A 13,995-nucleotide genomic window follows, 5' to 3' on the forward strand; every position below is an offset into this window, starting at 1 on the left:
AGGATTAAAGCAACTGTTATCCAACTGAATTAAAGGTTGCTTAAGAGGATCTTTTCGTCGACTGAGAAACCAAAGACTGTTAGTGAGTTTTTTAAATGAGCGCATGCGTAAGAACAACCCCCCTCCTTCACAGCTCATTTCAAAGGAACGCCTTCCAAAACTCGGCACGAGTATTGGAACACTCGTGTTTAACACCGGCATTCGCTGTGTCATGTTAGTGGATTCGTATGTCGGACTCACTGCAGGTAATCTGCAGTTGTTACTCCTGTCTCCTGACAAAAACATTGCATGCGGCGCCTGTGGAGTGTGGAAAGTTACTGGAGCGTGCAGCTGCACTCGTCTCTCACAAGGAACATCATGATTGACAAGCCAGAGGGCCAATTGTTTATGCGATGATCGCGTAAACGATTGGCTGATGTTTTTAAGGCCCTACCTCGTGCACAGATGATGTATATTAATATTATTCCTTTCACTGCACCTAATAAATAGTCTTTTATCAGTTAGTAAAGACAGTTTCAAGTAATATTGCAAAAATTATAAAACAAAACATCCTCTTTAGCACCTTTAAATTGTTTTTATTTTCACCTAGATGAGAAATCTTGTCACATTTTAATCTTGCAGCATGACATCTCATCACACCCTTAATATATATATATATATAAGTAATATATAGTGTATATATATATTACGGAAGCCCTGAACCGCATGGTTAAAAAAAAAAAAAAAAAAAAAACTTGGTAGGGAGGAAAAAAAAAACGAAAAGTTATCTCGTTATTTCAACATAATAAGTCGTTATAACGACATAATATCTCGTTATTTCAACATAATAAGTCGTTATAACGACATAATATCTCGTTATTTCAACATAATAAGTCGTTATTTCAACATAATAAGTCGTTATAACGACATAATATCTCGTTATTTCAAGATATTAAGTCGTTATAACGACATAATATCTCGTTATTTCAACATAATAAGTCGTTATAACGACATAATATCCTGTCATTTCAACATAATAACTCTTCATTATCTATCAAGTATGATAAAGTACGTATACGTGATAACGTCCCCAGTGGCGCAACGCTAAAGTATTGACCCGCCAGTCTAGCTTTTACTGCGATCGCCGCGGTTTCGAATCCGCCTTTTGCCGAGTTCGCTCTTCTCTAGTTTCACATCACATATCAAAAAAGGCATTTATTTTCAATAGAAATTAAAACAATGTTATAAAAGTGCAAATAACCTGCCTAACGAGTGTTTAATAACATTAAAAGTATTTATTGGGCAGGGTTAGCAGCATGTTCGATATTACCCACTAGAGGGCAGAATAAGACAGGGAATCAATTAAAGAACGCAATAGTTATGTTGAACTACTGTTACAATTTGGTGCTCCAAAATCCCAGAGGTTTATCATGGGAATTTGCGTTCATCCCAGGCTAACCTTTATTGAGGTTAAATTTATTAGACCATAGTAAATAAAACAATTTACAGTGCAAATGTCAGGGGTGTCAAACTTACAGCCCGGTGTCCAATCTGATTTGAACTATAATAAAACATAGAGATGCACTAGTCCAGGGGCCAAAAACGTTTTTAAGAGGGGTTATTTTTTTATTTTTTTTTATTTTTATTCTGGGCTTGCAAACAAACTGCTTTGTAATATTTTCTAAAGATATAAAAATCAAAATAGGTGCTAATATATTGAAATAATAGGACACGGAGTGTCTATTTACAGTAAGTGCAAATAGCGTCCCTTGTTGACAAACACTCTTTACAGTATAGCTCCAGTGTCTGGTTGGGCCACTGAAGTTTAAAAAGGGACAGTTGTATTTCGATGTATTCAGTGGCGTAACAATAGCATGAAGGGTTTCAGATTTTGGCTTTTACAGCGATCGCTGCGGGGTAGAATCAGCATTTTGCAGAGCTCACCCAATAATAGAGCTCACTCCTATTTTCTCATCATATACATTTTCAATAAAATGAAAATAATGTTCAAAAAGTGGAAATAAAATGTGAACAAGTGTTTAATAATATTAAAAGTGTTCATTGAGTAGGGTTGGTGGAAAGTGGAGGGGTTTTATTCTCCCAATAATGCAGCATCCATTTAATAATTTTAATAAATATAATCACTCTATATGATATTATTGCATCCTGTACAAAAATACTGAGGTACAGTATCTGCCAATACTAGCCTACAGCATCTAAATACTATTTACACTTCTTGCAAAGAACTGATAGGCTACTTTTACATGGTGTCAATAGAATATATCGCTATTTTCACCTAGTATAAATAGCATATCGTGAAAATGCTGCTATTGTCATTTAGTATAAATAGGATGTCTAATAAATTTATGGTCTAATAAATTTAACCTCAATAAAGGTTAGCCTGGGATGAACGCAAATTCCCATGATAAACCTCTGGGATTTTGGAGCACCAAATTGTAACAAGTAGTTCAACATAACTATTGCATTCTTTAATTGATTCCCTGTCTTATTCTGCCCTCTAGTGGGTAATATCGAACATGCTGCTAACCCTGCCCAATAAATACTTTTAATGTTATTAAACACTCGTTAGGCAGGTTATTTGCACTTTTATAACATTGTTTTAATTTCTATTGAAAATAAATGCCTTTTTTGATATGTGATGTGAAACTAGAGAAGAACGAACTCGGCAAAAGGCGGATTCGAAACCGCGGCGATCGCAGTAAAAGCTAGACTGGCGGTCCAATACTTTAGCGTTGCGCCACAGGGGACGTTAACATGTGTACGCCCTTTACCATACTTGATAGATAATGAAGAGTTATTATGTCGTTATAACGACTTATTATGTTGAAATAACGAGATATTATGTCGTTATAACGACTTAATATCTTGAAATAACGAGATATGATGTCGTTACAACGACTTATTATGTTGAAATAACGAGATATTATGTCGTTATAACGACTTATTATGTTGAAATAACGAGATATTATGTCGTTACAACGACTTATTATGTTGAAATAACGAGATATTATGTCGTTATAACGACTTATTATGTTGAAATAACGAGATAACTTTTCGATTTTTTTTTTCCTCCCTACCAAGTTTTTTTTTTTTTTTTTTAACCATGCGGTTCAGGGCTTCCGTAACAGTGTGCTCAGCCTAACAACGCTAAATACGTAAACCCTCATTTATTTCTGTTAAAGTATTTTGTTGTCTGGGACATGCTGAAACTAAATTCTAGTTTTATTTTTGCTGGGAGAACGCCAGGGTTATTTTTTTGTATAGGAGTAATTACATTTGATTGCTCTTAAGCTGCTAAAGTTGCAAAATGACTTATAGTTGAAATAAATACACTTGGAACAAAACATAGCGGAACTCCAGAAGTTCATGTTTGGATGGAAATCCCTCATTTTAATTGTGAACATGTGCACTTTTGTTCTGCTCAAAAACCTTCTGCTCAGGCTCTGGCTGCTTTGTATACTCTTTTAGGGATTGTTTACTTGTGATTTTTTTCTACCTGTGTTTCGGTTAGTAAACTATCTGTTCAAACTGAATTTAACTGTTGCATTTGCAGTACAGAAATAATAATGTTGTAGCATAAATGGTTGTATGACATTTTGGACATATCTGAGTATACAACCTACATTTTTAGAGGGATTTGTGTGGCTTTTTGTCAAAACCAGTTTGTCCTCCAGATTAGTGAAGCCTATATATATATATATATATATATATATATATATATATATATATATATAGGCTTCACTAATCTGGAGGACAAACTGGTTTTGAAAAAGTTATTAATAATAATAATAATAATAAAATATATATATATATATATATATATATATATATATATATATATATATATATATATATATATATATATATATATATATATATATATATAATTATTATTATTATTATTATTTATTATTATTATTTATTATTTTTTGTTTATTTTTTATTTTTTTTTTATTTTTTTTCAAAAAAATGTTGACCTCCACATCTCTCTCCCACAGGCAACTACCAGCTGTCCCCCACTGTGAATATGCCACAGGATGACACAGTCATCATTGAAGATGATAGGCCACCTGTTCTTCCTGCCCGCTTGTCTGACCAATCATCATCTAGCTCCCACGAAGACATGGGATTTGTGACTGAAATGCCAGAATCCTGGCCCAAAGATGTCCAGATACAGGATGAAAGGTAATAATGTCACCCCAACAATAATCGGTTGAATTAAGTAAGCTGCATATTTGATTGATTTAAAAGGTGTGCTCAATAACATTTCCACAGATAAAACAAACAGTAATTTAGGAAAAGAAAGAAAAGCCACAGCAAACTTTTTGACTTTTATGGGTTGTTGAATGACAGGTGATCCTCCTTCATTTAGTACCAATCTTTAATCACAGACCCGGGTTCCGACGGCCCTAATTTTGAAACCTGAAATGTATATTTCAAGCACAAAAAGCGAGTGCATGCTTTTATGCATTATTAAAATGTAGTCTTTTCCATTCAGTGGTTCATGGAGCGCATTGATTGACCCCAGCTAATGTTTTCTGATATCAGTCTGTCAGAAAGCCCAAATCACAGCCCATTATGTTTGCACACAATGGTGAAATTTGAGAGCTGATAAATAAATCACTTTGGTATAATGGTGTTTTGCGTAACATCCCGCTGTGTTGGTGACAGCTGTCAGGTCCCAGCAGGGAGGACAAGCCTTGCTCTCCAGGTCCCGTGTTTTGACTTAAGTTGAATGCTTAGGGCTCAAAAGTGCTGTGGAGATCTCGTGGCACTGTTCCTGTTTTGTATATGTGTGTTTAATAATGCATATGATCTGTGCGGTTTACCAGAGAGTGTCTGGGATGGGGTCAGTTTAGGCAATTCTTTATCATGGTTTTACTACTGTATCTCTAACTGGCATTTTAGCAAAATTAGATACTAAATAATCTATTAGAGCATAGAAGAAATCATCTTTTTCATTACAGCTATTGTGGTTATAGCAGTAGTTTAGCTAAATGTGTTGATGCTTGTTTTTTTTAAAAATAACATATTTGCATGGATTTTGCAAGTTATAATGATCATTGTTTTACCTGGTCCCACTACAAATAGAGTTAAAGAGCAAAAACTAAGATTTCATATACTAGTATGGCAGCTAGTCAGTCTGCCACGGAATAAAAAAAAAATAATAATAATAAATTAAAAAGCACCTCTTTTAACAGAATTGTGAGATTTAAACCTAATTGTGTGGGGGGAAAAAAGTCAGAATTGTGAGATAAAAAGTCGCAATTATCTTTTTTATTATTATTATTATTTTTTTTTTTTATTACGTGGCAGAAACAAACTTCCATAATAAGCAAATATATAATACTTCAGAATGGGGATATGGAACGCATATTTACTATTAATTACAATGTTTTCCTCAATAAAATGATTTATAATAGTAAGGTAGTTGTCAAGTTTAGGTATTGAGTAGGATTAAGGGATGTAGAATATGGTCATGCAGTATAAGGCATTAATATGTGCTTTATAACTACTAATAAACAGACAATATTCTAGGAATATGCATGCTAATAGGCAACTATATAGTTAAAAGTGAGAACTGAACCCTAAAAATAAAGTGTTGTGATATATGAATGTATTTTGTGTGTATTCGAAGGAGTTATATTATATTTTACATTAGACAGTCTTCAGCATGATGCTTCTTTCTGCCTGCTCATGTATTTGTCGTCTGCTCAGCTGCTGCACTCTTCACTATACCTGTGTCAGTGTTTTATTGGCCACCATGGGAACCGTTTATCTGTTTGGTACATTTGTCCCTGAATACAGTTGTTTATTTCTTATGCAAGGCCAGACCATGTGTGTGTGTGTGTGTGTGTTAGGCCCAGTTCATGCTCCTCGGGCTAAAAGAGGCTCCTAAAGCAAGTGACTTGAGCAATTAATTTCTGTCCACTTTCAATCTCTCGCTCTCAGTCCCTTGAGAAAACTGCACACTTTCCTACAAACACTTTCAGGCCCAATCTTCCATCTTTCTCTCTCCTAATGAATTATTTCACTTAATGTATGTTGCGTGTATTTTGTTCGTGATGTCATAAGTTTGTCATCATGGATTAAGGCCATGGCAGTGGTGTCATACACACACACATACATGCACACACACACACTTGGCAGAAGCGTGCAGTGCAGCACTGCCTCAGGTTAGTCTGAATAATTCATGTCTAAGGGGCCTTATAAGAGCACCACTCTCTTCTCTCTGTTTTGTACTCTCATTCAGATTTATGACAAAATTAATTTAGCAGAAGACACGTGTATCTCTCACTGATTAATCTCCTCGGCCATACATTCATTCAGTACACATGTGTATCCAAATGTTGTGGCAGTTACTTATCCACTGGAGGGCGCTACCACAGGAACCTCAGATGATTAGAAAGGCCACACATACTCTCAAAAAATCTGCATTTTTACATTCTCAAAAACATCACTTAGTATGATTCATAAGCTGTTTTCCTCATAGGGACCAACAATTTCCCCATTTCTGGTAATGCCATCATTGTGGGGACATTTTGAGCAATGCCATAGAAGGACCATTTTTGGTTCCCAAAGGGACCTTTCAGTGAATGGTTCTAAAAAGAAGAAAAAATTTCTTCCACTATAAAGAACCTTTTGTTCCATGGATGTTAAAGGTTCTTCATGGAACCATCAATGCCAATAAAGAACCTTTATTTTTAAGTGTATGTGACGGATATAGTAAGAGTAGTATGCAATCCTGAATTTAACCAAAGGTTGGAATGGAATACCAGCTTACTATTACTTAGTATTCCTTGCATTGTTCTCTGTTATTTATTGCAGATTTCGGCAAATGTAGTGCACTCTTAGGGGGAAAAAAAGTTCAGTGGGGTTCTATATAGAACACTAGGGTTCTTGACTCAGTTTTAAAGAAGTTTTAAAAAGGTTCTATGAGTACAAACATCTTAAATCATTACATAATACTTTCATGTTTAACAGGTTATTGCAATTTTTGTAGTAATATAATATATTTTATGGGCTGTTTAATTCATAACATTTAATCAAAATATAAACACTGAATTGAAACTAAATCCATAAAATGATCCCATTATTGAAACCCCCAAAGTATTTAATTTTCTGTGTTACGCTCCGTCTCGTGCACAGTTGTGTACCGCACATAGTCAACCGCGGATTGATGAGTTTGACACACACAATACTATTGCTTTTTTAATACTCTACCAGATGGTAGAGGACAGCACTGAGTCGTGTCATTTATAGGACATTCATTCAGAAGGATAGAAGAAGAAAAGTAGCGGCTCTGCTATTTGCGTGCAAAGTTTAGAGCGAGAAAATTCTTGGAACTGTGTGTTGTTTTGTATCGCTCTTTCTGTACTCTTCTTCAACTACTGCACAATACATTACATCACACGTATAGCGCCACCTAGTGGACTCTTCTGTTTCAACATTAACCTCCGCAGACCCTCCTGATGATGAAAATTACATTGCGTGAACCAGAATACGGACAGTGGAAGTATACTTTGGGCTTAAAAAGTTCTATATCTGAAGCACCTGACAGAACCCTTTAAAGGGGACCTACGATGCCCCTTTTACAAGGTGTAATATAAGTCTCTGGTGTCTCAGAATGTGTCTGTGAAGTTTCAGCACAAAATCCCCCACAGATCATTTATTATAGCTTGTTCAATTTGCCCCTATTTGGGCGTGAGCAAAAACACAACATTTTTGTGTGTGTCCCTTTAAATGCACATGAGCCGGCCCACTTTCCAAAAGAGGGTGGAGCTTTAACAGCTCGCGCTTCGGTTGCTCAACAACAACAAAGCTGGAGAATCTCACGCAGCCAAAATGACAATTATTAGTAATGGTGTTCAGCCTTAAGGTCTGTACACATCGGAATGAATATCGCGTGCGATTATCGCCGACGTTTAACGCCTCATTAATAAACAAAAGGCGCCAATGAGAGTGTGCACATTGACGTGAAAACAGCAGGCGTAAAAGCGTAATTTTTTTTAAAAAAATGCCTCAGGTTCGTTTTTTGGTTTGACGCGCATTGGCAGACCAATGATAATGGCACTTTCGTTCACGTGCCTGGAGCTGCTGAAGTTACAGTAAAACACGACTTGGTGGCGCTCAAGCACAAAACGGTCTTACCGAGCACACTTTGATAACAAGACGACGAAGAGGAAGTAAGTAGACGAGGAAGACCCCTATATGGGTGCTCTGCCAGTTCTTGGCCACACCAATATATGTGTATTATTTCTGTATTTTTACTGATTTTTTTTTTTTTTTCTTTTACATTCAAGAAATATAGTGGAGAATGTCTATTTCATAAATATGTTCGTTCACTTGCACTACTGTCGTTGAGACTTATTTGCACTACCGTTCCTGACTACCATCTCTCATATGTCATATGTATGCCATTTTATATCTGCATTTTTATCTTCCTTAACTATATCATCTATCGTGTGAATTAATATCTCTCTATTGTAGCTTAGGATAATCTGAGCACTGCCTATAACTTGTATTATAAGCACTTCTTGTCTATTTGCCTCGTCATGATGACTCGCTTGTTGTATTCCTCACTTGTAAGTTGCTTTGGATAAAAGCATCTGCCAAATGAATAAATGTAAATGTAAATGTAAATCATAAATATGTTTATTTGCACTACCTTTAAGCACAAGCGTTAAATTGACCCTAGTTTGTGAAGCAATCCGGTGTAAAATGAAGGCATGGTAACAACACTCTACTTCAACAATTCTTCCTCTTCTCTAAAGCAACCCAACATGGCCTCATCCCCTTTGTTACGTGTTAAATATCTCCCTTTGCATTGAAGTGAAATCATAATCAACCACCCCTTTAAGGCTCTATATAGAACCTTTTCTTCTAAGAGTGTAGGTCATCTTGGTGTTCCATTCGAACAGAAAACAGCGTACTGCACACAGTATACATACTTTATACTGCAGAAATAGTGGGACTTCCTTCTTTTTTCCTTTCATGAAGGATGGCCTCTCGCAGCAGTTTTATGGCCGCACGCACAGAAGCGTATCTCTCATTAACACATTACTATGGCTACTCTCAAGACAAATGGCTCTTTAGCAGGGCCAAACCACAAACATTAATAAAGTGACCTAGTTATAGCAAAACCAGAAGCAGCCATTTGAATGTGCATGCAAGTTTGCATCCAGTACCTAAATGGAATAATGATGATCATTAAATAAAGTAAAATGTTTGCTTGAGGTGTGTGTATGGTAGAGCAATAAGACCTTCCATTACAGGGATGCTTTTGGTGGTGAATCTCATGAATATGGTCAAGAACACACCTAACTGTTTAATTCATAAACATCAAATCAGACGGCAACTCCTTTAAGTTCGAACTTGTTTTCTTCTGTATCCAGAGTGGTTTTGTTGATGTGTGTTTAAAGGCAGTTGGTTTGTGTCATTAGCGGAGCGTCCTGTCTGGCCAGAGTTAATTGGACGCTGCTCTAATGGCCTAATTGAGTGTGATGGAGTGGAATGGAGTGCTGTGTGTGAGTGTCTGGATGGTCAGCTTGTGTTCAGTGGCCTGGTCTACATCATAGTTGACAGAGAGACTGTTTGTGATCTAACTTGAGTTAAGAACTTAATTTGTATGCGTTAGATTAGTGTGAGTAGCACAGTTTCTGTCTGCACACGTCTCACATGACCAAGATAGAACTACATGTGTTGGGATACCTCATAAAGTCATGAAGTCATATCTCATGTGTTTTGCCGTGTGCTCTTTTAATTACACATTCTCCCCAAATGCTAATGGATCCCTGTTGGATATGAATATTAAGATTGCACAGCGGTGCGCTGTTGTTCCAGCATGTTCAACATATTGCAGCTTCCTCAGCCCCATTGTGTGTGTCTGTACTGTACACCTCCCAGATGTTTTTCACATTTGAACCCTCTAGAGTTTTCACCATACTGGGGTTCATATTTATCTCAGAAGGATTTATACTTGTAACATTTCTTCCCACAATATACACACACTTTCTAATTTTTTATTATGATTATATTTTTTTAAGAATATCCAGGCCTTGCTTTTAATTATAATATAAGTGAATGAGAACTGGTGCTGTCAACCTTAAAAATGACTAATAAATACCACAAAAATAAAGTAATATGAAACTTAAATAATATGAAAATAAAATAAAAAAATATTATTGATAGAAAATTGACAGTTTTGTAGTTTTTCTCTTTTTGAAATTTGATTTAATAAAATAAAATAAATTAAATTGAATACAAATAAATATATAAATAATAAATATACAAATAAATAAATAAATAATAAAATAACACCATAAAATAAAATAACATAAAGTAATAATAAAATGAAATAATAATAAAAATAAAGAAATAAAGAAATAATAAAATATATTAATAATAAATAATACATTAAAATAAAATAATAAAAAATAAAACAAACAAAAAATAAATACATAAATAATAATAAAATAAAATACAATAAAATAAAATAACACAGTAATAATAAATAAATAAAGTAACACAATAAAATAACATGCAATAATAATAATAAAATAAAATAATAAAAAATAAAGCTAAATAAATAAATTATACAATAAAATAACACAATAAAATAATAAAATACAATAAAATAACACAATAAAATAAAATAATAAAAAATAAAATAAAATAAAATAATAAAATAAAATAAAATAAAATAAAATAAAATAAAATAAAATAAAATAAAATAAAATAAAATAAAATAAAATAATAAACATTTCTCTGAAACTAGTGTGTGAGTCAGCCAAGGAGCTGTAGAGTTTAATATTCTAGTAGAGAGAACAAAATAATTACAACAGGGTTTGGGAGGAATTGAGAGAGTCTAAGGAGAATACATTGACCTCATCTTCAGTATGGAGAGCTCTCTCTCTCTCTCTCTCTCTCTCTCTCTTTCTCTGTCGCTCTGCTTACATTCATCCAGTCAATATCTGCTAGGCAGCATGCATCTAATCAAGCATCATAACATTGAGATCAATACCAACAACACACCCATCTACCCTCTCTAATAAAACACATCCTACACATCTACAAGTCAGAGTGCTTCGCTGGCCTGACGCTTCACATCACAGCAGTGATTTAGTAAACTGAGGCCAGAACAGCAGCATAGAGCAATATCACACTCCGTATTATTTTGCACAGGAATTATTTTGCATTCTCCATACTCTGAACTTCTCTCTGGTGCAGCTTGTTTTAAACTCCTTTAAACCTTGTTTTGCTCCCATGCTGTTCTCAAAGTTCAGATGTGTTTTTGCGATTTACATCAGAGCTCCCATCAGTCTGCAGTGAATTACGAACAGCAAGAAACTCACTCTCGGTAAAAGGATTCGTGACTCAAAACATTAAAAAGGAAAGTGGGGACAAAAGGGAAGGTTTTATGAGCACGGAACACGTGAGCGGGATGTTTTTAAGTAGGAGGCTCACAGGAACGAGGGGAGCGGATGTATTTTGACACTTTTAATCCCAGGGATGCAGTTTGAACGCCTGCCTCGGCTTCTGTTTGTTTAAGACGAGGGAATATTACTGAGAAACCATCTCAGGTGCTTTTTAAACTTTTAAAACTCTGCTTAAGATATTGTGAATTTACACAAACACTCATTTGCTTTATTATCTGACACTTTAAGAAGAATAAATTAATTGTGTAAAAAAAAAAAAAAAGCCTGCAAATAGGGTATTTCTACAATGACATCAGTAACCAAATGTTTTGCTTTTGCGTGGAACTGCATCCGTTCCACACCTGTAATAACTTGGTGTGGAACTATAATAGTTGTACTAGGATATCCCAGCTTGAAAAATTTCATATTTCATATACAGTATTATAGGATTAAAAATGTAATGTAAAAATTTTGATTGTAATCTTTGAGTATTTACTGTGTATTATTATTATTATTATTACAGAACAGACATAATAATAATAATAATAATAATAATAATAATATTTTTTACATGATCTGACAGCAGTCATTACCAAACTTGAGTTGACTGGTTGTGTATGCATTTACAACAATACATATAGGGCTGCACAACGATTAATCACGATTAATCGTTTCCAAAATAAAAGTCTGTGTTTACTTAATATATGTGTGTGTTCTCTGTATAATAATTAAGTATACATAAATACACGTACATACATGTATACATTTTATATATATATATATATATATATATATATATATATATATATATATATATATATATATATATATATATATATATATATATATACACACACACACATTAAAACAACATTTAAATATAAATATTTTAATGTTGTTTTAATGTGTGTATATATATATATATATATATATATATATATATATATATATATATATATATATATATATATATATATATATATATATACACACACACACACACACATTAAAACAACATTTAAATATAAATATTTTATATAAATATACATTTTTTTCTTAAATATATATGTGTGTGTGTGTATTTATACATAATTATTATATACAGATCACACACATATATTAAGTAAACACAGACTTTTATTTTGCAAACGATTAATCGTGATTAATCGTTGTGCAGCCCTAAATACATATAGGTTGATCAAACCCAATGATCAGATTGTCAGAATCAGATTGTATTCTAGGACATTATTCCATCTAATTCCATTCCATCAGTGTTGTTGTAAGTTTCTGCATCACTACATTTGATCTAGTCCCTCTCTGCTGTCCTTGCTGGGAACGCCTTTACTCTGTTTCAGTCTATATTCAGTTTGGAAACACTTCATTTCGGTATCCAGATCTCATGTCTCAAATGCATTATGTTCTTATTTCCTCTCAGGGACACGGTTTGTGCATGTTTGTTATGAAATAAGTAGGAATAAGGGATGAATAATGCATCATTCTTGTGTTTGTCCTCCTGTCAGTGGATATGAGAGCTAGTGTGACCGTGTGTTGTTGCTGTAGTGGGTGATGGAGGTCTAATCCAAGGACTTGTTTATTGTTTGGACTCGAGACATGAAGTTGCCGGAAGGTTGGAGGTTAAGTGTACTTTAAAGTGGGCTGCTAAACAGAGTTTTGTAGAGTAGAGCTGAGTCTAAAGTGGACCCCTGCTGAAGGAGAAGACTGCTAAAGCTCTCTCTCTCTCTCTCTCGTGAATCTCTTGCTACTCTCTCTCACTTCAAAGCCATTTTCATTTAATGTCATTATTCATATTATTATTATTCATATTATTCATATTATTCATATTATTATTATTATTATTATTATTATTATTATTATTATTATTATTATTATTATTGTTGTTGTTATTGTTATTGTTGTTGTTGTTGTTGTTGTTCATGTTTTTCAATAACTAAAAAAATAATATAATGCATTACTTATTTAGACCTTTAAAATAAAAACAGCAACGACATCATTCATTCATTCATTCATTCATTCATTCATTCATTCATTCATTCATTCATTTTTTAAATGTGCTTGTTTTGTTTTGTTTTGTTTTGTTTTTGTTTATTTTATTTTATTATTCATGTTTTTCAGTAACACCTGGAAAAAAATAATAATAATAATAATAATAAAAACAACAGTGGCAGGCAATTTATCTTTGAATTTATTTGTTTTTTATTTCATTTCATTTCATTTCGTTTCGTTTCGTTTCATTTTATTTTATTTTATTTTATTTTATTTTATTTTATTTTATTTTATTTTATTTTATTATTTTATTTTATTTTATTTTATTTTATTTTGTTTTGTTTTGTTTTGTTTTGTTTTGTTTTGTTTTATTTTATTTTATTTTATTTTATTTTATTTTATTTTATTTTGTTTTGTTTTGTTTTGTTTTGTTTTGTTTTGTTTTGTTTTGTTTTGTTTGTTTGTTTGTTTGTTTGTTTGTTTGTTTGTTTGTTTGTTTTGTTTTGTTTTGTTTTGTTTTGTTTATTTTATTTTATTTTATTTTATTTTATTCAGGTTTTTCAGTGACACCAGA

At 33.2% G+C, this 13,995-nt stretch overlaps 1 protein-coding gene across 6 annotated transcripts in view; it reads left to right on the forward strand.

Annotated features, from left to right (window-relative positions):
* Positions 1–13,995, forward strand: part of pard3aa (par-3 family cell polarity regulator alpha, a) — a 560,621-nt gene that overhangs the window by 350,100 nt on the left and 196,526 nt on the right. For all 6 annotated transcript variants that reach the window (XM_067377333.1, XM_067377327.1, XM_067377329.1 and 3 more), the window contains one exon: positions 3,999–4,185. In XM_067377333.1, coding sequence (XP_067233434.1) covers positions 3,999–4,185 — 187 coding nt within the window. The remainder of the gene's footprint in view (positions 1–3,998; positions 4,186–13,995) is intronic.

The sequence above is a fragment of the Chanodichthys erythropterus genome, chromosome 23 (genome assembly GCF_024489055.1).
Source record: "Chanodichthys erythropterus isolate Z2021 chromosome 23, ASM2448905v1, whole genome shotgun sequence".
Lineage (NCBI taxonomy): Eukaryota > Metazoa > Chordata > Actinopteri > Cypriniformes > Xenocyprididae > Chanodichthys > Chanodichthys erythropterus.